Source organism: Danio rerio, chromosome 11 (assembly GCF_049306965.1).
Source record: "Danio rerio strain Tuebingen ecotype United States chromosome 11, GRCz12tu, whole genome shotgun sequence".
Taxonomy (NCBI): domain Eukaryota; kingdom Metazoa; phylum Chordata; class Actinopteri; order Cypriniformes; family Danionidae; genus Danio; species Danio rerio.
Window position 1 is genome coordinate 41,545,884 of NC_133186.1, and position 27,998 is coordinate 41,573,881.

Sequence of the window (27,998 nt, forward strand, 5' to 3'; positions counted from 1 at the left end):
ATTTAAAAATGTACACTTACGAATATAGAACCTAAATAAAATTTAAATAAGGTTAATCCTGTAGTTTCTGAGTTGTAATGAAGTGTGATGGAGTGACGCAGCGCGCGGCTCGCCCCTGCTCTTCAGTTCTGGAAACCCCAAGCGCGCGGACCTGCCAACGCCCGGCGCAGAGAAACAAACAGAAAGGATACGGTAAGTGCCAATGACGCGCAAAATATTTACCCCATTTCTCTTTTTATAACCAACATCAACGCTTGACCCAGTGCGGAATCGAGTTGTGAATATGTACAATATGAATTGATATTTTTAAAATGAGCATTTAACGAAGCAAACGTGTAAAACTGCACCAGAGGGCAGTTAGCACAGGCGGCTAGCTGCCGCTGAGGAGAACCGGTCAGATTTTTACCACTGATAGATTTACAAGTGTTATCATGCAACAGTATTACATATTTAGTGTCTGTTCTTAGTTTAAATTATGCCAACGTTGCATAGAATACCGTTTCTGACATTCAGTCTGTCATCCGTTTCAATCGCCTGTTGACGACGGGTAGTTGTCATAATTTATTTATATTTGCTAATCAGCGTATTGTAAAGTAGCTGATTTGTATTAGAATCAGATTGGTTTTTCCTGGTTGTGTGCTGGGATTGTGCAGTGCTTGTTTGCTCAGCTGATCTGTGTTTTGGTGGCCTTCAGTTTACATTGCACAGCATCATTGAAAATGGAAATGTGCTGCATTAATTTATATTTCATTATTTTGCTTCCAGTCTAGTTGGGTTGTGTTGGTTTAATATGCATGACATATAAGGATTGTGTTATGGTCTCAGCATCATTTAGCAAACTTCAGCCATTTTAATTTCTCCCACTCTCTATCTATCTATCTATCTATCTATCTATCTATCTATCTATCTATCTATCTATCTAGCCATCTATCTAGCTATCTATCTAGCTATCTGAAGTCGTTTTTTTGTTAAAGTTATTGTCATAAATGTTTTAATAAATTGATAAAAATTATTATGTTGTTTGTTTATGGGCTTTTAATTAATAAAAAAATCCATTTTGATACTCTTCACATCATAAAGCAATATTGATCTTTCACCTCATGTTTTATAATTTAATATTTTCAACAGCATAATGAACAAATCTATATACTAATTAACAAACATTTCATATTTTTATTTGAACGTTGCCTTTTATTTACACTTGCATTTATCTCTAATTGATTTAATATTCAATAAATATTTCATCAGATGGAAAAAGTTGAATGTAGATTACATTTTATATTCCATTTACAGATTAATTACTTTAACTATAAATAGTGATGATTTTGTGCTAATTAAATAATGTGTAATTATTAAATGTTTTTATTATTATTATCAATATTGTTCATGTAAAATGCTACATTTCAAAAAGTTTTAGCTGAAGTTATTGTCAATTTTTAAACCATTTTAAATAAAATTCCAAAAATATATAGTTTTTTTTATTCTTATTATAAATATATTAATCATATATGCATCTTATTGTTATCATCATTATTACTATTATTGTTATTATGTTGGCTGTATAGGCTTCATCATTAAATTCATAGTTAGTTAGACTGGTTTATCAGATTTTTTTGTTGTAATAGAGGTAAAGTTGGTTTAATATTCACACATTCATTCATTTAGCAGTCTCTTTATATTGTTTACCTATCTATGTTGAATACTGAGTCTGAAATAGCATGCAAGTATGACTTCAAAACAACATTAACACTATCTAATTCACTGTTAGCAATGTACTTTGATAGTCATTTGCTGCTTATATGATTTCCCTATTTAGTATTTGCAAATAATACTTTTCTAAAATTATTATATTAAGAAGATTGACTGAATATCCGAATATAAAACCAACTTTACCTCTGTTGTTGTATTTGTATCAATTATACTTGTTGACTATTGTTTTCTGTGGCCAAACCTCATTTGTGTCAGCGATGTCTCTGTCTTTCTCTCACACATTCACAGATTCTATAGTCCGTGTGTCTTCAGAACTGTTATTGGCTTGTCTGCAGGTTTCAGGTTGTTAAAATTCAAAGAAAAGCACTAATGGTGGATGTTTGCATCCATGGTGGTTTTTGATTGATTTCTGCTTGTTGATGAAATGATGTCGGTTACTAAAGCATCCCTCCCTCCCTCTCTGTTAGATAGAGAAGGACACAGCATAAATTTTTACTTGCATCACTTTGTGTTTTGCAACAAGTTCTTTTTCACGTCTGGTCATTAAGAAAATGCTTTTCCTGCCACAAATGCATCGTTAAACTATCACAGGAAGAAGGCAGGACTGAGAAGAATGGACAAGTGCTGCTAAAACCGAGTAGACGTTTAATCTGATATTCACATACATATTCTTACTGATATTCGCACGATCTTGTGGGTCTTTAAATAATAGCAACTGATAACTGTTGAATTTGATTAATCCAAAGTGTGAATCATAACTCATGGTTTTGCATAACAGCCTTTCATTCTCGCAGCTTGGCTCAAATATTTAAATCGTTGTGCATTTATTGCAGAATATTATTAATAGAGCGTTTCTGTTGCAAATCTTAGTGTCAGAAGTGGATTTAAAACAGCTTCTATATTTAGTTTATGGGCTTTTATTTGCTCCAAAAAATTCATTTTGATACTGTTCACATCATAAAGCAGTGTTGATCTTTTGCTTTATGTATAAAAATGTTATGTTTTCTTAGCATAAGTTAACAAATATTTCATAATTTTCTTTGAATATTGTCATTTATGTGCACTTATGTAATTGATGTACTGAGCAATTCCGTGCAAATGTCAACCAAAAATTGACTTTTCATTTAATTACGGAAACCGTTTATGGGTTTTTTGTGTAAGCAAGTGTTTTATAGTATTTTAGAAATCCTCAAAAATGCATCTGTCAGTGTTTTCAAACTATTATATTTGATTTACCAAAGTCACACAAGTGGCAATTTCACATTTGTCACATCCATAACGGAGATGTCATATTCATAACGACACTTTTTCCTTATAAATGTGAAAATATTAAATTAAATAAAACCAATAATTTTTGTTCTATAGTGAGCCGACTCTTATAATTTTGATTGTCATTGTTTCTTTTGGGTTGTGCAGTTTAATTCAAAGAATTTCTACAAAGTATGGTGTATAAACCCGCAGACCTTTTTTTGTCACATCTATAACGCATGTTTATTTTCCACATTTAAAGTACAAAACATGTTTACAAATCAATATTTTTCTGGTCCCTTAACTCAATGGTCAGTTGTCCTGGAAAATATAAACAAACGTTTCAATATAATGTTAACATACGCTTTCTATACGCAAATGTCACATCCATAACGCTGGAATTGCTCACTATTTAATATGGCTGAACAATATATCGTTTAAGCATCGATATTGCATTGTGTGTATCTGCAATAGTCACATCGCAGGATTAGATTATTTATTAAAGATTTAAAGATATTTTTTAAAAATTGTTTATACAATGATGACCATGTTATTTTACATTTGAGGATTTTTGTACTTGAATACTGTTAGGCTCCACAGAAAACCATAAAGCACAGTTTGTTTATTAATTTCTGTAGAAGACATGGGCTGGTATAAGATTCTGATGGTATGATAACCTTGGATAAAAATTTTGTGGTTTCAGGGCATCACTGTATTGTGATTACTGCTCTATTTTTAAATGTCTCGGTACTTTTAAACATTTAAAATATTTTAGAACAATAAACATGTCAGGCTAAATCATTCAAATGACTTCTGCTGTCTTCTTTTTTTTTACAATTTACAACGGCATCTTAGAAGATTTTTTTCTGCTGAAGATAAAACACCATAAAAAACAAAACAAAAAAGTCAATAAAAAATCGTACACATGCCTTAGGAATGGTATTGCAGAAATTTTTGACGGTTTTAGAACCTTGATTTTTTTTCAAACTGCGGGATACCTTGAAAACAGTTATTGTTTCATGTCTATTCTGTAGTCATTTATTATAATTATTCACTGCATAGAAAAGGACTTGACCATCCCAGTCGATTTAAATGAACGAAATCTTCCCAAATAAAGCTTTTCAAATCATCTGGTGAAATTCTATTCATATCGCAATATATATCGAAGTAAAACAAATTATCGCAATGTCATATTTTTCCAATATTGTACAGTCCTACTATTCAATAAATATTTCATGAGATGGAAAAAGAATAATATGATTTTAATTCATATTATTTAATTAATCAAAATTAATTACTTTACCATGATAGTGATGATTATGTGATAAATAATGTGTAATAAATAAATGTTCATTAATAATATTAATGTTAGGAACACAGCATTTAATGACCCGTATAGATATTGTCAGTGTAAAATGCTACATTTGTACTTCACGTCATATACTAAATCTGCACGATATTGGAAAAATCTAACATTGCAATATTTATTTTGCCATATACATTGCGATATGAATACAAACTTATAATGTTAGATCGGTTGGGATGATTCTGCAGTGGGTGTGCAGCTCCATAAAATCTAATAAACAATCTATAAACTTTATGTGATCCTCTGACACATTTTCGTCGTTGTCTGTACTATTTGCATGTGGTGTGAGTATTTTAACCTCTTAAGGCCCAAGGTGTTTTTTTTATTGTGTATTTTCTATTTCTCTTTGCTATTTATTGGAACCTAGTTAGAATAACCTAAGTATCATCAATTGATATGATGTACTTTTAGAGAAAAATTATGTCCATATATGTGGACTCGTGGTCTGAATTTACATAAACACTTTTTCCTGATAGTTTTTTTAATGCAGATATAACGTAAACAACTTTTTTAACATGTTTTCACTATCAGAGAGTAAAAACAACATTTTTTACCCATTTTGGACTGTTACAAATAGTGTTTGGGACATTTCATATGCTGCAAAACAGTTGCAGGATGACACTGGCTATGTTTCCATCCACCTATTTTTATGCGCATTTTTCATATGCGCATAAAAAAAACGTTTGATGGAAACGCAGTGATGCTCATAAATTTTGAAAATGAGCATAAAAAACATATGCCAATAATAGAGTAGCATAAACTTTTTATTCAATAAAAAAAGATGCGCATAAACTATGATGGAAACGCTTTTACCGCTCAAACTCCAGCATCTGCATTAAAAAAGGTCATGTGATTTTGTTATAAGAGATCATTCGATGATAAAAATGTGTGTGAATGGACAAACCAGCAGGCTGAGCACACTGTAAACAATCTGAACTGTTGTTTTGGTCATTCTAAAATGCCTTACCGTTTAAGTATTAGTGTAATTATATTATTAATGAAAAGATTGATGCAGCTTCTCCTACTGCAGCAAATCCAGTTTTTACTGTTGATATTTGCCGCCAGTTAATTAGGAAGTGACCATTTTGTTCGCTTTGAGTCGTTGGATGGAAACGCTGCTTTATTCACATCTTTCATGCGATAATCCCGTTTTGCTCAGTTCATTCGCATTTTTTGAATGGAAACATAGCTACTGTCTGTAACAAAATATAAAACATTCAAAGTATTTTTAATAGCCACTTAAGAGGTAAAATGTGCTGTCCACGTATGTGGCCACTAAGCCCTAAAGTTTAATGCATAACTGTCTATAAATACAATCAAGAAAAATATACTATTGAAATTGTGTTTTATCGATTCTCGAGTCGAACAGTATTTAAGTACCATGATTGAACGATAAAAAATAATTTATCATTAATTAAATGATCATAAATTAATCATAGTTAAGGTCACAAATTATCATTTTTTTAATGCCTGAATACTTTTAAAGTCGTTATAGAATCACAAAACCAGGTGAGTGATAAATTGTGATATAAACTCAACCTTGCATATTCTGCAATATGACTATTGCGAATGATCACTCTGTGATATCGATGTAAAACGATATATTGTGCAGCTCTACCATATACCTACAGCATTTTTAATAATTGTATGATTTCATAGTCGTATTAATAGCTGAAAATGTGTATTTCCACTCTAAATATCCAGAAATCTGGATTTGGGGGAGGAATGGGAATTAGAGTTGAGACTAATTCAAAGCACAGGCTTGTCCAAATGTACCCTGGTTTTAAAGAGCAGGGATTTACTGTCTGGGTATGTGCATGAGTCTGGATTATAATGCTTTGAGCAGTCTATTGCTTGAGGTAAACTGATGATTGGCCCTAATACAGTTATTTCCTGTATATAACTGTGCAATCTCGTTTGTCTTCGTTGGAAATGCATTGCCTTGGATGCCAGTGCTTCTATAAAATAAACATACAGTTGAATTCACAATTATTAGCCCTCCTGTGAATATATTTTTTAATATTTCCAAAATGATGTTTAACAGAGCAAGATATTTTCACAATATTTCTTGTAATATTTTTGTAGAAAGTCTTTATTTTATTTTGGCTAGAATAAAAGCAGTTTTTAATTTTTTAAAAACCATTTTAAGGTAAACATTATTAGGCCGCTATACAGTATGTCTTTGATTTTGTCTACAGAACAAACCATCATTATACAATGACTTGCATAATTACTCGAACTTGCCTAATGAACCTACTTAAGCCTTTAAATGTCACTTTAAGCTGAATACTAGTATCTTGAAAAATATCTAGTAAAGTATTATGTACCGTCACCATGGCAAGGATAAAAGAAATATGTTATTAAAACTATTTTGTTTAGAAATGCGTTGAAAAAAAAAAACCACATTTAAACACTGTTAAACAAAAATTGGGGGCTAATAATTGAGGGGGGCTAATAAATCTGACTTCAACTGCATAACACGTTGTTTTTAAGTTTAAAGCAGTTGTGACAAACCTCAAAAAACGATATAACTTGGAGGTGCTTTATCTATTAACGTTTTTGATATTAGTGTGTGTTGGACAGATTGATGGTGACAGACCCCGCCAGGTCCCTGTTCTTTGATTGTGGGTTTTCCACTGATGGTAGATTGAGGTCAGGCCATGTTTCCTCAGATTGCGGAAGGAAACAGCCGGGATGGGCTTCCATCTCCTCGTCCTGACCATCTGTGAGCTCGAAGGCTCACCCGCTTACTGCTGCAGAGCTCTGCAGAGGCTTAGCTGCTGCGCAGACGGCAGGAAGTGCTTCTTTCAGTCTTGTGCTTTAGTCCCTCGTTTCCCCTCCACACACCAAGGGAAAGGGATGTTGCCGTATTATTTTCTGACTTGGTGTGTCCTGTCCGCATGCTTGGAGTCTGTGCTGTGTGGAGAGTGTTTTAGCACACTGACCCGCTGTGAGAGATGTGCTGAAACCAATGACGTTATGCTCGTGTTTAAAGCCGCAGTGACTCACAATCAGAGTGGCCGAGCTGAATGACCCGTCAGAGAGGGGGAAATTTGAATGTTTTAAATTTAAAATGGATCAGTAATGAAATTTTGAAAGATTTTATAATATTCGCATCAGACAAAATTCTGCCTGTATGTTGTATTAGTATGAGTGTTTATTTATTTAATTTGTGTTGTAGAGTCAGTGTGATTTTAAGACCTTTATTAATTCTTTGGCCAGTTTTATGATTAAATACAACTTGACTTCTCAAGCACACTGGGAAGATTTTTCCTCACACCAATGTTTAACACCTCATGACCACACAGTGGGTTCAAATGTGAGTGTTTACACTAAAGTCTGAATTATACTTTAGCGTCGAGTGATCGCCATAATTAACGGTACATGCATTTATATTTCAGCATTCTGTTTCTCTACAATAACACTTCCAAAACACCAGCTGTCTGTGGAGTTTCTAGCTTCCTCAGGCCCCGTTTACACTAGTGCGTTTTAGTTTTAAAACGGCGTTTTAGAATGAAAACGATCCGCGTGTCACCCAGCGTTTCTGAACAGCTCTCCGTCTACACTAAAACGACTGAAATGCACATCACGTGACCACACACACACACACTCTGGCATGCGCTGTAGCAAATCTAGCCAGATGAGAGCTGTGCTCGTCGGACTGCTCATCAAGCATCTCCCACTGGATCTAATCTCACTATATTTGTTAATCGTGATATTTCATTCATCTTTTTGGCTTTAGCTAATGACATAATCCTCGACTTTGGTCTTTTGAATCCATTTCTTGTTCTCAGGTAACGTGTTTTGGCTGAGGGCAAAGATAAGTTAATGTAACCATGTACATTCTGTATATTGACTGATTGCTTGCCTTTATATTTTTTAATGTATAAACTTATTGTAGGTTATACTTTTATAATGGCCATTATTGATTATTAAAACTGATATTCAGCAAAAGAGAGGGTTTGTTTCATATTTTCAATGAAAATGAAAGGAGGCAGTTGTTATAGGCTCTGTCGTGTTATAAATATCCACGCAGTGAAGATGACGCTCATATATGCAGCACGACGCCTCAACATTTCTGCTGTCTGTAAATTAATATCAAATAAAAATAGGCAGTTCCTTAAATCGTGTTTTCATTTTTATTGTTGAGAAAGTTAAACAATGTAGCCAGGGGGATGTGAATGAGGTTATAAAGTACACTGTTCTCTTTGAAGATTTCCCTGACGTTTTCTCTGGAGTTTGTTTTCCATATCAAACCTGCAAAGTCTGTACTTACAAGGAGAGGATACGAGACTGAACTGTGTGTTGGCTACTTAATATTGAGGAAAAGCCCCAATCAGGTAGGCGAATGTTTGCAGCCTCGCCTCCATTTTCAGATGTCTCCGTTTTCCCCCATCCACACTGAGACGGAGTAGCAGCGTTTTAGAATGAAAACGGCCTCTTCAGCGTTTCCAAAACGCTCTGTTTTCGGCGCTCGAAAACTCCAGCGTAGTGTGGACGGATGGCGTAACCGTAGCAAAACTTATGCGTTTTCAATTTAAAACGGGGCCTCAGTGTCGAGTTTATTCATGGGTGTTTTATTAACACGTATACCTGTACTGCTACCTTACTGTACAAGTGGCTCAAATCAGCCTTAATGTGCAAAACGTGCCAATAGTCTAGTGGTGAGTGCGTCGATATGTGCCACTGAGGTGCTCACAGCAGGGCTCGAAATTGCGATCATTTTGGTCGCATATGCGCCCGAAAATTAATCTATGCGACCTCATAATATATTTGGCCGCATTAGTGCGACTGCGGATAATGGTTGTAGTGCGACCTGTTTTGATTTTTTGTAAAAACGTGCTGAATCGCTCTTCCCTGCCGCTATATTGGTTCATATTAGCTGTCATTCACTCAAGCTATTCCGCTGTCAGATGACAGGGAAGGAGCTTTTATGACCACGGGAAATGCAAACGGCTGAAGAGTAAAAACTTAAAGCACACAGGTTTGCAAACCCCACCTAAAATTGAGGTGCAGATGAGAGCGATCATGACACGTCACGTGGTGAATAATGATCCGCCAGCTGAGATCAATCGAGTACGCGCTTCTTGGAGAAGGTGCCCGAATCTCGATGCGTCGCATTCACTGCGTGTTCAGCGCAAATGTCCGCTAAAAGTCAAATCTAATACTGTACATATCATCGCCAAAGCAGCTCGCCTTTACTAAGTTTACACTGAAACTGCGTCTCATAACAAACAGCGGTATTACGCCGGTGGTATTCGCAAGAATCTTGCGCTGCCTGCTCATAAATTGGGTCGGCTAACTCGCCAGCTTTTCCACAAACATGAAAAGACAAAAGACTGAACCTTTAAATTGACACAAACTGAAACCAAAACTTTTAAAGAGTGATAGAAGTGAGACTTTCTTTCTTTTGTCTATTCTTTTTTGAGGTGTATATTATTTTTATTTTTTATTTATTTACTGATGACTGCTTTGCAGCTTTCATCATTGAATTGAATGATTTATTATAATCTTTTGTTTGTTTTGTAGCAGAAATATTATTTATTAAATTGACATGCATATAAAAACAGCAGTACAAAATCAATATTTCCTACTGCAATGCTTCATTTTTGTCTGATGCAAACTATACAATTATTTCCATAAAGTAACAGACTTTTTATAGCAGATAACCTACATTCATGCACATTCAAGGCTGTATCATAATGAGAGATGTAATTCATTGTTATTATTATTGTCATTTTCATCATCATTAATATTCTATAGCCTAATTATTAGACATTCATTTTGGAATTATTGCACACAAATATCAATGTCTTCGCAGCATTAGTTAGATAGTTGTTTCTGTTTTTTGTCAGTCCTATTGATGTTGTTTTAAAACACAATAAATCCTTTAAAAAGCAATTTGCAGCGGTGCTCATTCAGTTTTGGCGGGTGCTCCTAAATTTTTTCTGCTGCTCCTAAATTTATTTTGGTGCTCCTAAATATTTTAAGTTGGGAGCACCGGTGCTACCAAGTAAAAAAGTTAATTTCTAGCCCTGTCACAGGGACCAGAGTTTGATTTCCAGCTCGAGATCCTTTAATGATAATGTTCCCCTTTCTCTGCTCACAATGCTTTCTTGTCTACACTCTCCATTAGAGGTGAAAAACTTCCAAAAAATATTTACAAAATGTATCATAAATAATGCTTTTTTTCATGTGCCTGAAGCTGCTGAAGTTACAGTAAACATGACTTGGTGGGGCTCAAGAACTAAATGGGCTAGATGAACACACATTCCTAACGACAAAAAAGATGTGTCGAGGCAAGATGTATATGGAGCTGCTTGTTTCATTGGTGTCTGACCATAAAGCTCTGTATGGTAAATTTTTGTAGCAAACATTTTTCCAAGAAGCAGTTATTACAGATCAAATAATATTTGATGGTGAGTTACATTTCACTTAAGTTGCATCTGACATCAGGGAGTGATTTTGCACTTTCACTTTGCTCATTGTCAGTGAGAATCACTTTAGTATTTATGAATGGTGAAAAATGGCTCAAAACACTGATAAGTGTGAGTGAAGATCATCCCGGTGTGCACTAGCCTTCAGTTTTGAGCTCAAATTTGGTTTGGTTAAAATGGTGTTTAAAAAATTAAAAACTGCTTTTTCTCTAGCCGAAATAAAACAAATAAGACCGTCTCCAGAAGAAAAAATATTATCAGACATACTGTGAAAATTTCCTTGCTCTGTTAAATATGATTTGGGCAATATTTAAAAAAGAAAAAAGGGGGCAATTAATTCTGACTTTAACTGTATTTATAATTAAAATAAAAAGTCCAGCTTTTATTATTATTACTATTATTTTAATTTTTGTTATTATTTTTTATTATTATAAATTTGGGGGGTAAAACAGTAGTAGTAGTAGTAATAATAATAATAATAATAATAATAATATATTTAGAATAAGTTGTTAGAAAGTTTAGTGTTCAGTTGGGTTGTTCTTACTGTTATTAGAAGGAGGATTATTTTTGTATCAATAAAATATGCAGGTGAAGTAATATTAAGTTATTTTTTATAATTATTTGTAAAAAAAAGATATTGGCAGTTGTATTAATCCTTTTTGAATTATTAATATACCTCTCAAACACTTATACAGCACAAGGTCTATTTGTGTAATCAAGGAAGAATGAAAATATGGTCCTTTTACAACAGGCCATAAGATTTGTTTTCATCAATACACACAAAAACTGCTTCTGAAATGCTCTTTTCTACTCGTGACCACTGTCAGAGGTAGTCAAGTTGTTCTCTTCCAAATATTCTTAAGCATTGCGATGTGAGATATTGAAGTGATCAAGCCAGACACGATTTTTTCTTTGATTTAAATGTTTTAAAGGTTGATTTTGAAAACAGCACAGATATCTCTTACCAAACCTAATTCTCACAGCATTCAGAATAGATTTGCAGCTATTAGGTTATTTTTGGAAAAGAGGAAAACATTTGATACTTTCCTGAAGATTTCCCCTTAGAGATGCACTTGTACACATTAAAAATAACAATAGACCAAGTTGCTCCCTAAGCGTTATATTGTGCCTGTTTTTTTATGACTTTCTGTATAAAAATGACAGCAAGTCAGCAAGTGTGAGAATGTACATCATATTGTCAGTTTTGCACAGCAGTGCTGAAGGAGAAACATCTTGTCATTGCACCACTGAGTCAGAGCTCGGTAATAGACAAAATGCTCAACCTTTAAATTGTGCCATTTCCAATGTAGTAATGTGCACTGGGCTTTAAATCTGCTAAGTTTCAAGGTTCAGTTGTTTCAACCCACTCTATTAAATATTTATTATGCATTTAAGGAAAACTACGTTGTGGGGATTGAACAACATTTGCATGGATGCCCCATATTATGACCCCATCATATCACAGACTAATAAAGGAAATTCATTACTATTAATGTAACTGTCTGTGAGACATTGAAGGGTGTGAAAGTGATTTGAATATGACTTATTCTTTGTTACCCCAGGAGCAAACGGGGACAGATTAATTTTTCACATTTTGTGTTAGTTGAAGCCAGGCTTGTCACTGTTTCTAAAGTGGGTGTTTTATACTTGCATGCAGACTAACAGTGCATTTTGTGTAACGTGGAGAACTGTTCAGTGAAAGCTAATGTGAGAAACTTCACTCTGAGATTCTTTATACAGACTGTTTTTGTATAACACTGGCAAATGTAGACGATATGATTACAGATCATAAGATTTTATTTCTTCATTGCAGCTAGGGTTTGTGAAATTTTTAACTGCACTTTGTTGATTTACAATCAATCATGACTCTGACTTCCCCAACTTGCAACTAGCATTTCATTAAAAGTCGCAGTTGGCAGTAAATCAGTCAATGCTAGTTGTGCTGTATATTTGTTTTGTGGTGGAGGAAACATTGATTTAGATCCTATGGTCAGTTCAGAACATACAGTAGAGAAGACTTTAGCTCTGCTGGACTCTGGAAGCCATACAAATAGCTTTCAAATATGACTTGTACTCTATAGCCTTTAATTCTTACCATGCATTCTCACGGGACTTCAGCGTCAATGCTTGATCGAGTGCATGGGGCTGACGCGATCTTCATAGCAATGTTAGCCAATTAAATTATTCCACAATTGACCACTGAGCAAGGGTGTTTGCATAAAGCAATCTGATTGCCTGATGCTTCTATTGACGTTTGAAAAATTAAAAAATCCCCAACTTCTGCAGCGAGCAATGCCACTGAAGTGGCGCCACAATTCAGTTCAGCTACACTTGACGTCACCCATTCAAAGTTAATGGGAAACGTTGACGCTGATTTTTAAGTGAGACTTTTTTGTGACATTTCAAGATCCCTTTCCTTAATGTCACCTTTCTGCCATTTGTGTAAGTAAAGATGTTTTTAAATTCAATAGAGATTAGATTTCTAGGTTGACAGTAGGGCTGGACGATATGGTCTATAAAACATCCCTGATTTTTTTTTTCCACAAAAAAAATAATAAATGTACTAAATTGAGTTGAAGGTTATTAACATGTATAACCTCATCATAATTATAATTAATTATAGAACATAAAAATGCTAAAGAAAAAAAATCTGTCTTCAAATTTAACAAAGTCTATTTATAATTGCATACAAGACATTTATAATAATAATAATAATCTAAATTGAACTATTTTATACAAATACAGTGAAGGTGAACTCATAATGAGTGCTTAAAAAGGGACCTTTTTCAAGATTATTTCATTAGTTTTTTTAATGAGCGTTTTAGTTGTATTTTGTGTTATATCAGTTCATATAAATTACTTATTAGGCTCGCGGGTTGCATTTCATTGCTTTTATTTGCGTGGGGTCATTGCATATGGTAGATTAGTAGTGCACTGAGCGAGTTTTGTCGGTGTTAATGTTTACAGTTAACGTCTTCGCGGCAGGGTCATGTAATTTTTCTGGAAACAGCAACGTTAGATTTCAACATTAGATTGGTAACAGTTCCTTTCTAGGCATGGGTCGATAACCAGTTTCAAGGTATACTACTGTTTGAAAAATTTAAGGTTTTAAAACTGCCAAAGTTTTCTGTTATACCGTTCCCAAGGTATATGTAAATAATTTTTCTCTTGTTTTTCGCAACTATTTCATTTAGTTTTTAGGGCAACAATATCTTCAGCAGAAAAAGAACTTCTACATCAAAAGTTACTGGTCTAAAATATAATTGCGTTCAATAGAGGGAAAGGTAGTTTTTTTTTTTTACAAAGGCATTTAAAAAGTACGTATTTTAGAGCAGTAATTACAATACCGTGAAACTGTGATTATTTTTCTTATCCAAGGTTATTATACCAGCCCATGCCTATTCTTCGCATATGCGCATCTTCTCCTTGAATTGTCATATCCATTTACTTCTTATCATGAGAAATACAATGTGTGGCGTGCAGTTTTAAATGCGTGTTTGATTGTGAATGTGTGAATGAGAGCCTGAATTATGTAGATTTTTTTGGCGGGTGTGTTTGTGCACCCATGTTATTTCAAAGAGCGCAGCATTTCTCCGAGTTCTTATTTGCTCGCTGACGCTGCCATGTTGTTTGAGTGTTTCTATGGCAAATCGGGGGGGAACAATGGGACCGTGTTAGGGAGCGTCGTGTATTAGGGTGAAAAACAATTTTCATTCGAATAAATCGATTTAAACTTCAACTTGAGTTAAATCAAAACCAGCCCAAGTTGACAGTTTCTTAATATATTTAGGAGAATTGTTTTATTTTAAAATCTGTATTAATTCATTGTTTTAAAACTAAATATGGACATTTAGTCCATCTATTTTTGAGCCACGTTATTATTGCTTTCCTCCGGTGTTTGTCCTGTACACTGTTGCTCCACACACACACACACACACATGACAGTAGTGGACATGGAGGTGTTGTGTAATGCCACGTGTTATAGTGGGTCTATTTACACCTTTTGAACTTGAGACCGAAGAGCCAGCTATGAACGAGTAATGTTTCTCCTGTGTGAACGCTCTTGTTTTTCTTTGCAGATCTTGAATGAGAGCAGTGGATTTATAAAAGCACAGCTATGCAGACGATCAAGTGCGTCGTTGTTGGTGATGGTGCAGTGGGTAAAACCTGTCTATTAATCTCCTATACAACTAATAAATTCCCCTCCGAATATGTACCAACGGTGAGTACAGCTTTCCGGTTCATTTCGCATTCTCTTACATAAAGTCATGCCATGACCTGTCTCGTTTTGGTCAAATTTCCTGCTTTATTCCAGTGGCTGTAATTCATTTGTTGTAGGAAAACAATGGTTACAGTATTCGCTTCTCTTCCAGGTCTTTGATAACTATGCAGTTACGGTTATGATTGGTGGTGAGCCGTACACCCTGGGGCTGTTTGATACTGCAGGTACTGTATAAATATCTCTTTTAATTAGCTTTCATCATTAAGCTTTAATCGAAATATGTTGGATAGAAGGGAATTTTCAGGCTTTTAAGTCTTTCTGTAAGTGAGGGTGGAGTTCATATGCTGATGGGAAAGAAAAACATTCACCATCGTCATTGTTGTAGAAATTAGACCTCAGGAGCTTTGGAGAATTCCACACATTCCTGTGGAGGGTGGTTGAGCTTGGAACTGCTTTTTTGGAGGATTTGTGGGACCCAGAGTCTTTAACTGTGCATGTGCCTTGGCTGAATGATGTCCATTGGTTGTTCTGGATAGAAAATGCATTCTTAGGTGCTTTAATTTCTGCTTTTATTTCCATCTTTCTCTCCAGGTCAGGAAGATTACGATAGATTACGACCCCTGAGTTACCCTCAGACAGATGTCTTCTTAGTCTGTTTCTCAGTTGTTTCACCTTCTTCATTTGAAAACGTCAAAGAAAAGGTGAGCTTGAATCCTTCACACCAGCCAGGATGATGCATTTTGGTCTCTGTGCTCTTTTTTTTTTTTTTCTTTTTTTTTTTTTGTGTATCATGTTTCTGGGTTTACATGCAAAATGATCCCCCTGCAAATTTGTCTCTTGAAGGGATAGTTCACTCAATACTGACAGTTATCATCGTTTTAAACTAGGCATGGAATATATGAAATTCTGAAAAAACATCAACTTTTTTTCCCATTGGACACATTATATTTTATTTAAAGAAATGTTTATAATATTTTGCAATAGTAAACATATCAGGCTAAATAATAAAAATAAATAATTGAATTCTGCTGGCTTTGTTAGTTTTAAAAATAACTACAAATGAATAAGTCATCTTTGGATATATTATTTTCTGTGTATATTAGGGATGTAACGGTATTGTAAATACCGTCATACCGCAATATTAATTTTTTTCGATATTACCGAAGTCGCATGACTCGGTAAAACTATAAGTCTTCTGAGAAAATTTGCTCAGGCGAATGAAGCGAACGGGACGTAGCTAAAACTACATTTCCCATCAGCCCAGGCGTGGCCATAATCCTTTGCGGTCTGTTGTCGCTACAGATCCAGTAATGCGGAAATGGAGTGTGCTGCTAGTAGCGGAGATGAAAAAAAGATGGAAATGATCGAACCTAAAGCGTGTGTTGTCACCGCGCACGTGCTGAATAGCGGTGCTGTCGCGCGCGTTCTGATCAGCTGTGTTGTGGCGCGCGTATTGTAAAGCGCCGAGGGGGGGTTGAGCGCGCATATTCAAGAGAGGTGTTGTCGCGCGCCTACTGAAGGGCTGGATTGGACGGAGGTTGTGTCGCGTCGCGGGGGCACTTTTGATCGTTTTGGAAGGGCATTTTTCTATCCAAGACTAAAAAGGGCATGCGCACTGCACAGGTTGAGCCCTATGTGTGCACGTGCCTGCAAGTTGGGGAATACGACTAATAACAGTCATGGGGACTGCAGAAACACAGCACACTGTTCAGATTGATGCAGACATTGACTTGTACCGCAAAGAGATCTCTATCTCACTCATGGTTTGTCTTCTCAAGTGGGGGAAAGACAATGCACAACGTTACCCACTGCTGTCAACCTGGGCCAAGTCATATCTCTCTTGTCCCAGAAACCTCAGTCCCAAATGAGAGGTTTTTTTTTCTGTTGCAGGGGACATTGTAAATACCCAGAGATACCAGCTTTTACCAGATTATAATTATATGATAATTTTCCTTTAAACCCATCTCTATCTAAGTGAGTGAGTGATTAAATGTTGAATGTGATGAGTTTTCAACAATACTAAATTGAAACTTAATTTTTTTACATGGTTTAATAATTTTTTGTTATTAAAATTGAAGTTAGTGTTTCAAAGCTTACAGATAGATGGCTAATTTGTATGTCATTGACACTTTTGGCACTTTTTTGGAGAATTTTCAAAAGTTTTTTTTTTTCCTGTAAATGATTCAATAAATACCGTACCGTGACATTCATACCGAGGTATTACCGAACCGTGAAATTCTGATACCGTTACATCCCTAGTGTATATAAATAAGCCACTGCACTGTTCAGTTGGTCTATATGATGTCGGTGTATAAGTGTTTTGTTTTTCAGATATCTGCTGTATTGTGGCTGACCAGTAGCTTTCGATGTGAAAGGTCTTTTGATGCTGTTGCCCAAAATAAATAAAATGAAATAATCATTGTCAATAAAACACCAATTAACATATACCTTGAAATGGTATAACTGAAAATTATTGTGGTTTTCAAACCACGGTAAACCTTACAATCTATTATCATCTCATGCCTATTTCAAACCTGTTTGACTTCTTTACCTATGTTGAACAGACAAAAAAAGATATTTTGAAGGAAGCTGAAACCATTGACTTCCATAGTAGGAACATTAAATGCGTTGGAAGTCAATGGATACAGATTTTCAGCTTTCTTCAAAATATCTTCTTTAATATTCAATAGAATAAAGTCATTCATAAAGGTATGGAAGCATTTAAGAATAAGTAAATAGAGAGCATTTTTTGAGTGAACTATCCCTTTAATATTGAGTCTGTATATTGGTCAGATAGTACAATAATGCTGCGTTTACACCAAACGGGGGAAAAGCGTCAAGCCCGAGGGATTTACATGTTAAGTTGATGCAAAGGCGCAAATAGACATCCTGCTGCGTGATACTTTCGTTTGATTCGCGCAAAGCGGTGTGAGTTGAGTGTTTTGCTCGATTGATGCGTGACAGTCATTCTCTCAATGCAATCCATGTTAGCCATTTAGCAACGTAGCTACAGTGACCAGGCAGACAGAAGCCCTGCTCATGGCATGATTCGGCATCTATTGTGAAGTGAATTTGACACGCGTATGAAGCAGATTTGACGTGTGAATAAAGTGAGTAAACTCAAATGTTCACGCGTCTATTTATGCGCGAATAGCGAAATTTATTTGTGCGTGTCGCGTCTGCTGCGAATACAGCATAAGACAAATTACTAGGTCAACACTGAATCTGCATGGGAAGAAATCTTCACAGACCTCAAATCTTCAAAGACGTTTGAGCCCAACTTTATAATTATTTACTTGTGTAAATGTGTGTACATTATTATCATGTTATTGAATAATATGTAGATGTTTAGATAAATCATGTACGATGCAATTTGTAATGTAATATTTTCTGTCTTTTAGTGGTTGTATTTTATGAGACCTTCTGTAGTTTTTGTTTAACAAACAGTTGGTTCTAATTATATTTTGATTGTATTTTATTTTTTATTATGTTTTGTATTATTATGTTTTTTTTTATTTATTTATTTTTTTTTTTAGATTTTTTTCCCCACAAAATTTTTAGCAGAAATAACTAAAATAACTGAATGAATCAATAAAAAGTCCACATACTCTGTCTGGCCCTGCAAATTGCCTACGTAAATTGAGGGAAAAATAGTTTGATCATTTGGATTTTGTTTTTCAGTGGGTACCCGAGATCACCCACCACTGTCCAAAGACCCCTTTCCTGCTGGTGGGGACGCAGATTGATCTGAGAGATGATCCTTCTACTATCGAAAAGCTTGCCAAGAACAAACAGAAACCCATCACTCCAGAGACGGCAGAGAAGCTGGCCCGCGATCTGAAGGCTGTCAAATACGTGGAATGCTCCGCTCTGACGCAGGTGAGTGGGGTGACATGATATCATAATGTTCATGGACATATATCATCCACATTACAAACAGAAACTGCCTCTCTAGTTGGTCATTTATCATTCTAGAATGTCTTCAGTTAGATTGTGTTCTCCCAGGTTTTTAACCTTCTGAATAATTCTCTTTGGTTAGAAGTGTACGGATCATATAGTGTTTATGATTTGACGTAGCTGATTGTTGAATCAAAGTCTTTAACAAGAAAGTGGAACAAGAAAGTGGTCAAGAGGCTCAGAGACATTGGTGACTTTTTGATTTTGAAATCATATCAAAGTCTTTTGAGGATTTATCTTTGGTTTGGTTTTATGATCAGGGGTTGATCTGTTATTAGCCATCTATACTAATGTCTATTGATATCTTTATAATAAGGCTCCGATATACTCACAGCATTGTTCTTTTTCGGTTGGGGTTAAAAAAATCTAAATATGTGGTATACTGTTAGCAAACTTTCCTATAATTAATTTTTACATTTTTACCATGCACTTGCCCCTCAAAAATTTAATAAATGACTAAACTGACTGGTTTTAAGCTCCTGAAATGAACTCCAAACAAATTTTTGGCCTAAACTTGTTGAAAATGCTTCTCTTGAATATATTGGGGCCTTTAAAAATCACAGTATGCAAGTATTGTATGGGTAAGTGTTGCTTTATGGAGTTATTTGTATGAAAAAGACTACATGAAATGGCATATCCAGAGTGTCAGCAGTGTCAACATAGTTTCAGGATGTCGGGATTCAATGTATTTGTACAAGAATTAATATTTAGTTCATGTTAGGGTTGTCACAATACTGGAATTCGGTATCAACCAGTACTGAAAACGTCCATGTCCCGCGAACATTTGCGCACTCTTAAGCATGTTCTTAAACACTGCTGATTTGCCATTGTGTTTGGCCGTGAAGTTCATCAGTTCACCGAACTCACCACTGTTTTTAAAGTCATGGAATTATGTTATTACTGTTTAAAGTCATGGAATTATGACATGGCATTTTCCAGGCCTGGAAAAGTTTTGGAAAAACAGAAAAACCCACAAGGTTTTGGAAAAGTCATGGAAATTACATTTAGTCATAAGCTGCGGTCACACTAGAGCTTGTGCTTGCAAAATTCTGTCTGTACGGCGCTGAGAAAAGGGGTGGGGTTAAACAATATGATTAGACTCTAATAAAAGTCAGCGATTGCTCCATATTTTAAGTTTCTCATTTTAAACTATCTTCTATTGTCTCACCTGATGTGATTTCGCAGGTAAGAATTCACCAAGCTTGAATTTTCGAATGCAGTGAAATGCGAAACATGTGCTTGCGTTTCTGATTTACCGGAAGTCTGTGGAGCGGAAAGTGCAGTGTAATCATGGCTTCATAATAGTAGTTTTACCTACTATTGCTAGTTTTGCAAACTATTAACATCTAAAATTAGTTTGACAAATATCTGTATATTGGAATGGAGGTTAGTTTATACTTTTCTTACATGCTTTCACATTATTAGTGCCGAGTAAGCACCATCTATTTTATATAGATATTACATAGTTACAAAAAAATGGAAATTTAGCATGTTTTTATGATATGCTGTAATAAATTTAAACGTTCTTATGATTTACTATGCATATGTAGACATTACATGAAACATTAGGACATGAAAATTGACTTGGAATTTTTTTTTTGTAAAACTGTGTTTGAACCCTGGTTTAAGAGCGCTCAAACATTAGCGGGAAATGGATTAAATTTTAAAATTTCAGTGTTAATTAGTACCGAATTCCAGTGTCTTGACAACCCAAGCTCATGTTACTGCAATTTAATGTTGTCTTTAAGTTTGACAGGATTTACTTTTTAGTAGGAAAAATAGTCAACTGATTTTGGATCACAATAAATGCGAAGTCGGCATCCTATGTTTTGAAGGTTATTTTGTGTATTTTTGAAGGTTATTTTATTATTTTGTGTATTTTTGAAGGTTATTTTATTATTTTGTGTATTTTATTTTAATTTCCCACTCCTTTGTATTAATCCATGTAATTGTTAGTGTTTTTAGGCCTGTAAAAATAGCTGCTAGTTTATCTTTATGTGTAACAAGCTCTTCTACAAGCAGCTTCTCTCTTCCTCACTTTAGCTGCTGTGCTTTTTTGAATGCTAGTTCCTCTCTATATCTCACCTCTTCTTCTTCTCTGTTTCTCTTCTGATTTCTGTAACTGCTAACATTGGTGCTTTATTCTGTTTCCCTTCCCTTCTGTGTTCATAGCGAGGTCTGAAGAATGTATTTGATGAAGCTATCCTAGCTGCCCTCGAACCTCCTGAAACGCAGCGAAAACGGAAGTGCTGTATATTTTAAACCTCTCTCTCTCTCTTTCTCTCTCTTTCTAACTCCCCACACTTCCCCAGATGTTTGCTGCTTCCTTTAGTTACCTCTTGCTCCACAGAAAAGACAAGTTTCCCGATCTTATAAGTGACGTCATACATGTGTATCTTGTTTCACAAATACTAAAGGATTTGCTTTTGCTGGTTTTCTTTTTTTACTTTTTGTCGTGTTTGGAGACTGTTAAAGTTAAACCCAGCTCTTGGGAGTTCTGTTCGTCTCCATTCTGCAGATTATTTTTATTATTGCTATTGGGTGCACTTTGAGTTTCAAAATAAAACATGTGGAAGTTTACAATTAAGGATTGCATATATAGTTTTGTTTTTTTTGCTTTAAGTGCTATTATGTTGCTTTGGACTTTATTTCGTCTTACTGTTATTTAAGAGCAGACCAAGGTAAAATAGTTGAGTTCATTTGCTGCTCGGTTTATTTACATTTCTAAAAATCTTCTTTCCTTATGTCAGTGTGTTTATTTTGTACTTCGGCAGTTGTATCATAAAATTAATTCTAAACTTATTAATGTATGGCTACGGTTTGCAATTTGGTGCCATTCTTATCCATACAACGTCTTGAGAGTTTAAATGGCTTAATATAATCCTGTGAAAAATGATTTGTGCCATTAATAAAGGACAGTTGCAATTGCCATTACTTAATGCGTCTCTCTGGTTACTTATTATGCGTTTGTGTTTTTAAACCAAACAATGAATGGGGTGTGTATAGGAGGTTTGAACTAGGGCTGCACGATATCGGAAAACTTACATTGCGATGTTTAGATTTTCTGCGATTTGTATTGTACACAAGATTTGAATAGCTCTATTGGTGAAAGAAATAATCATTTTACAGGGTGGGCCATTTATATTAATACACCTTAATAAAATAGGATTGGGTGGTGATATTAACGTCCCGTTTGTGGCACATTAGTATATGTTAGGGTATTTTCAAGATGTGTGGTGACCATTATGAAGTCGGCCATCTTGGATCCAACTTTTGTTTTTTTCAATAGGAAGAGGGTCATTTGACACATTAAACTTATTGGGAATTTCCCAAGAAAAACAATGGTGTGCTTGGTTTTAACGTAACTTTATTCTTTCATGAGTTATTTACAAGTTTCTGACCACTTATAAAATGTGTTCAATGTGCTGCCCATTGTGTTATATTGTCAATGCAATCCTCTTCTCACACTCTTCACACACTGATAGCAACACGTAGGAGAAATGCCAGCACAGGCTTCCAGTATGAGTAGTTTCAGGTGCTGCACATCTTGTAATTTCTTATCGTAGACAATAAAGATAGTGGGGCTATTCTTCATCAATAGAAACCTCAAGGACACTGGATATTTGACATTGCTACATTATGATGTGTTTCCCTCTTTATGCACTGAAGCTGGCACGATCCCTCAGTTTTACCAGCAAGATGGTGCACCACCACATTATGGGTGTTTAAGTCCGAGCATTCCTAGATGAACGGTTTCCTGAAAAGTGGATTGGTCTTCGTGGGCCAGTTAAATGGCCCCCAAGGTCTCCCGATCTGACCCCCTTGGACTTTAATCTTTGGGGTCATCTGAAGGCAATTGTCTATGGTGTAAATATAAAAGTTGTGCAGCACCTGAAACTACAGATACTGGAAGCCTGTGCTGGCATTTCTCCTGCTGTGTTGCTATCAGTGTGTGAAGAGTGTGAGAAGAAGATTGCATTGACCATCCAACACAATGGGCAGCACACTGAACACATTTCATAAGTGGTCAGAAACTTGTAAATAACTCATGAAATAATAAAGCTACGTTAAACCCAAGCACAAAATTGTTTTTCTTGTGAAATTCCCTATAAGTTTGATGTGTCAAATGACCCTCTTTCCACCATGGACACCACTCATCTTGAAAAGTTTGCCCCCTCACATATACTAGTGTGCCACAAACAGGACGTTCATATCACCAGCCATTCCCATTTTATTAGGGTGTAGGGGATTTTGTAGGGGAGTGTGCATCTGCATAAACTATTAATGAACAAATTACAAGCATAATGAATAGTAGTAGTAGAGCAAATATACGAATGTAGGAGTCTAACAGCATTCAGAAATGGAAATAATAAATAATTGTATAAATAATTAAATGTAATTAATCTTTTTTTAAAGCTACAAATGTATAGCCCAAATGCGTTAAATGTTTACACAGGTCTTACACACACACACACACACACACACACACACACACACACACAGTGGCGCAACAAGGGGGTATGCAGTATATGCGGCGCATAGGGGCGCCACACATGGGGGGGTCCGTTGTGCCAAAACTATTTTTTAAAATTATCCTTATTAAAAGTTTCAAATAATAAAAATAAATAAATATGTTTTGGTAAAAAAACATTATTTTGAATTTTAAACGAATATAATATTGTTATTGTTTAATTCAAAATCATTAAACACAATAACATGCAGTCCCACAGCCGAAAGTGTTCATGTAGATGTAACTGTTTAGATTTGCTTTTGTTTTTATCAAAATAAACTGTCAAATCATACATAATGTCAAAAGTTATAAGATTAATCTGAAAATTTGTCTTCATTTATTATTAATTAATTACTATAAAATAAGAGGGATCACACAAAATTTGAACCCGCATACCCCTCAGTAAATGTGTAGTTGCACCCCTGCACACACACACACACAAACAACAGATACACTTGCATTTATTATGGTTAAAATGTATTGACTCCAAAATTCTTGTGTGTTCTGAACTGTTGTACCTGCTCAACAATAATCGTGATGACTATGCAGATTCATACATTGTGATATCGATGCTAATACGATATAATGTGCAGCCCTACATTGTACATGACTTACAATTCTTTTAGCACAAAGCACAATCCACATCTACCTTCCACGAGCCGTTTCCAAATAAATCCTTGTCATTATGGCTGACACAGTGGGGTCTTGTCACAGCCTTCGTTTGAGACATGCTAACAGCGCTGGACTGGACAATAACATCTCAGACGAGTCTTTTGAGAACAATGTCATACTTATTGTTTCCAAGCACCCAGCAGTTCCTTCTCGGCCCTAATCTGGGCAAGCGCACAGAAAAGCTTATTGTACGTGTTTCCCCGTGCTTTAGCCACCACCTGACCTTGTCAACAAACAAATGTGATCTGAAATTTCACAAAGGAGTGTTTTTTGCTCATTAAGCCCAGGTGAGGGCAGACTTGCAGCACTTCCACACTGCAGGCTTCATTCTCTCAAAGTTCATTTGTCTCCGTCTGTGTTTATTTCACCCAGAGGCTTGAGTTTCTGTTTGACCAGCCCTTCACCTCACCAACCCTTCGGTCTCTGAGCCTTGTGTTTGCTTGCACTTCCACTTTCTTGTTTGACACTTTGTGTTGTGCTTTAATGCCTGTTCAGCATGGCTGATTTTTGAGTTGATTTAAGTTTACTTATTTAGATGGAGCTAAAGTATGGATATATGGAGTTTCACCAAACCAAATTTATACTTCGATCACTAGAAGGCCCACATGCAATCTGTGTCCACAGAAATGTCGTTAGTCATGTTATTCAACACATCCCACGTTCATAATATTCAACACATCCCACATGTTTAATTACATTGGCTAATTACATTAGCTGTCACCTACAAATAGTGTAACTCTATCATGAACCATTTGATAAGACATTCTAACATTTTTGAATGAATGTATTGAGATATATTTTATTTATTTGTTTTATTTAGTTGTATTTTTTGTTTATTTACTTATTTAATATTTATTTATTTTTATTTTTAATTTTTTGTTTATTTACTTTTATTATTTTTGCTTATTTACTTATTGTTGATTTATTTATTTTACATTTTAATTTTTTTTGTTAATTTAATAATTTTATTTCTATTATTTTTTTATTTGCTTATTTACTATTTGTTTAGTTTAAATTTGTATTTATTTATTTTATTTATTTGTTTTTGTTTATTTACTTACTTATTGTTTATTTTTATTTTTTGTTAATTTACTTTATTTTTTGTTTATTTACTTATTTGTTGCTTATTATTTTTGTTTTAAGTATAGGGCCGTATATGAATTTTTCGTTTCACTTTTTACATGTTATCTTTTTCCTGCACTATTTTACTGACTAAGCTGAATAAGCTTGTCGAATAATTTATATTCGTAAATTTTATATATTTAAAAAATGTAAAACTTAAAAATTTTAAAACTTGCATAATTGATTTAGTATGTGAAGGTTTAGTATTTAATATTAGATTTTGTATTTTCTTTTTGCAACTCTAAAACACCACAATAAGTGCATGATTATTATTATTTATTATTAAATTATACAGTGCTCAGCATATATAATTGCACCCCTCACAAATCTCTTTTAAATTCATATTTTTAATAGAAAGCTATACAATTTTGTATTTGTGCATATACATTAGATTAGTCAGTACTGAAGCCAAATCTGGAGATAATCTAACAAGAAAACTTAAGATAACAGTCCAAAAACTAGTACAGCCAAATTTATGGTGTAGAAAAATATAAAATACAAATTTAAAAAATGGAAAAATCAAGAGAAGCAAAAAAAAAAAATAGAAAAATTTAGTTGAAATTTTGTAGGTTGTAATTTTTTTTGCATTATTTTGCTTGAATTTAATAAGTTAATGAATATATCTGTTTAATAAATCTGTTTTGTTCAAATGCACCAAAATACATTGTCTATATTCACTGAGAAATGGATAAAAATATTCATTTTCAAAATGGGCTGTACTCGTATATATTGAGCACTGTATATAGATTACTATTATAATTTGTAGCCTTAACATTACTGTTACTTAAATACAATGTACTATCCTGTAGGAATAGGTCTATCAATAGAATATAATTTATTAAAATTAAATCAAACTTTTATTTTCATTGGTCGTCATGAAGATGCTTTGAGTTTGTGCATCTTTGTTTACATATTAATATTTATAATGGTTTTATTTGCCATTAGTGTGACTATTTTGCACCATTTCAAAAGACATTTATAACCATATTGCAGATTTTCTTTAAAAAATGCACAAATTACATCAACAAATTTAGTGTGGGCTTTTTTATTAAAACTTCCTAATTGGTTCTTGTGCTCTTAAAATTACTCCCATTTGGTGTTTTGGGTTCCACTGTGAATTTAGCTTCATGGCAAATACACATCCTACACATTTTACATTTATTTATGCTTCTCATATATTGTTTCTACGATGCTGTTATTATTTTTTTTGCATTTTCAGATGCCCAAAGTCCTTCAAATGTTGCATCTGCACCCTAAATAATTTTATTCCCTACCCACCCATTGATTTTTTTTCTTCTTTTCTTTGTCTGTGTGTTGACTCATGTTGAGTGCCCATCTCTCCCCTGCTTTGTGTTCACAGAAAGGCCTAAAGAACGTATTTGATGAGGCGATTTTGGCAGCCCTGGAGCCCCCAGAGCCCAAGAAGAAGCGTAAATGTGTGCTGCTATGAGCGTCCACTTTCCCATCTCTCCCCCACTTCCCTCCTTCTTTGCTCTGCTAAGGCTGGTCCACAGCTTTACACTCTCTAAAAAAAGCAATGTGTTAAAGAAGTGAGTTTTCAATATTTGCTCTGCAATAAAGATATAAAGACTACCCACCATACACATATATATACACACACAAACACACAACCCACATGCCCATTAATATTAAAACCTAGAGGGCCTTTTCTAGTTTTGATTCCAGGGGCTTTACTTCTGTACTTCATGGTGACGTTTATTAGAGATGCTGCCTTGGTTTGCAAGCTGAGTTTTGAACGTTTAAGTGGGTTAAAGATACACACAGTTGTAATGGTTTGCAGGCGCACTCGGTCTCTAAAGTAGATTTCAGGTTGTATCAGTTTCCATTGTGTGCCGTTCAAAATGGCACTTCGAAATGACACTTCACTAGCCTAAGAAATAAAAGCATAGAATTAATATATTTCCAGAAGTGTTTGCAAGTATGCTGTAATCTCTCTCTTTCTCTCTCTCTCTCTCTCTCCCTTTCACCGTTGAACATCATCACCTGAAGTGCTTAGAAATAGCTCCTTTTATTCTTTGCCAATTGTCCCATTTGATAGGCATTCAAGACAGTAGCCCTGTAAATGGTTGCAGTTGTTTTCCGTGCATAATTTTGGACTCCTCATATGAAAAATTTGGTCTCTCAAGCAGGGAACTTTCTAACAGTGTTAGCAGAACAAGTGGCGTGTTCTAATGCGTCGCTCGGGACCATGGAAGCGTTTGTTTTTTCCAGAACTTGTGATGCATGTAGGTAAGCCTCCAGGTTCCTTTGAATAGGTTATCATTAATGAATAATAATGTAAGCTGACAGACGTTGTTGTAGGCTCCAGTTGTTTTTATTTTACCAAATGTTTTCTGTTGTTTCTTTGTGATTTATTTTTGGTTTTTATCTAATTTTTTGTTTTGTTTGAATGTTTATTTCACTGCTTTTGTTTTGGGGCTGGATTCCAGCACATCTCTGATCCATCTGTGTGTATGTTGTTGTTGTTGTTGTTGTTTTTTTTTTTTTTGTAAAAAAGTTGTAGTCAAGATAACCTTGCTCTTACAGACTTTAAACCCTGAACAGAACCAAGTTTCATACTGTAACACAGGTGGATCAAAGTTGGTTTGATTTCCAGTCTTTCCCCCCTCCCTAGTTATTTGTTTTTTTTGTTTTGGTGAAACACCAAATGCTCTGTATGAAGTCTTTCCTTTGTACTGTATATGCATTATTTTGAGAAAAAATATTAAACTTATACCTTAATTGCCTTTATCA

At 34.8% G+C, this 27,998-nt stretch overlaps 1 protein-coding gene across 2 annotated transcripts; it reads left to right on the plus strand.

Moving 5' to 3' along the window:
• Nucleotides 1–95: 95 nt before the first annotated feature.
• Nucleotides 96–27,995, plus strand: cdc42 (cell division cycle 42). 2 transcript variants are annotated; one of them, NM_200632.2, is made up of 6 exons: nucleotides 96–192; nucleotides 14,841–14,983; nucleotides 15,135–15,207; nucleotides 15,575–15,684; nucleotides 18,665–18,862; nucleotides 26,605–27,995. In NM_200632.2, the coding sequence occupies exons 2-6, from the start codon at nucleotides 14,879–14,881 to the stop codon at nucleotides 26,692–26,694; spliced, it is 576 nt and encodes a 191-aa protein (NP_956926.1). In that variant the 5' UTR covers nucleotides 96–192; nucleotides 14,841–14,878; the 3' UTR covers nucleotides 26,695–27,995. The 2 variants fall into 2 exon arrangements, with proteins under 2 accessions (NP_956926.1, NP_001018130.1); NM_001018120.2 differs by lacking the exon at nucleotides 26,605–27,995 and adding an exon at nucleotides 21,113–21,874.
• The last annotated feature ends 3 nt before the right edge of the window (nucleotides 27,996–27,998 follow it).

Bases quoted from the DNA above. Each gene is read 5' to 3' on its own strand.
- cdc42 (NM_200632.2), top strand. From the start codon at position 14,879: ATGCAGACGATCAAGTGCGTCGTTGTTGGTGATGGTGCAGTGGGTAAA. The intron at 15,685-18,664 runs GTGAGCTTGAAT...TTTGTTTTTCAG, and splicing joins TTGAAAACGTCAAAGAAAAG to TGGGTACCCGAGATCACCCA. The intron at 18,863-26,604 runs GTGAGTGGGGTG...TTGTGTTCACAG, and splicing joins AATGCTCCGCTCTGACGCAG to AAAGGCCTAAAGAACGTATT.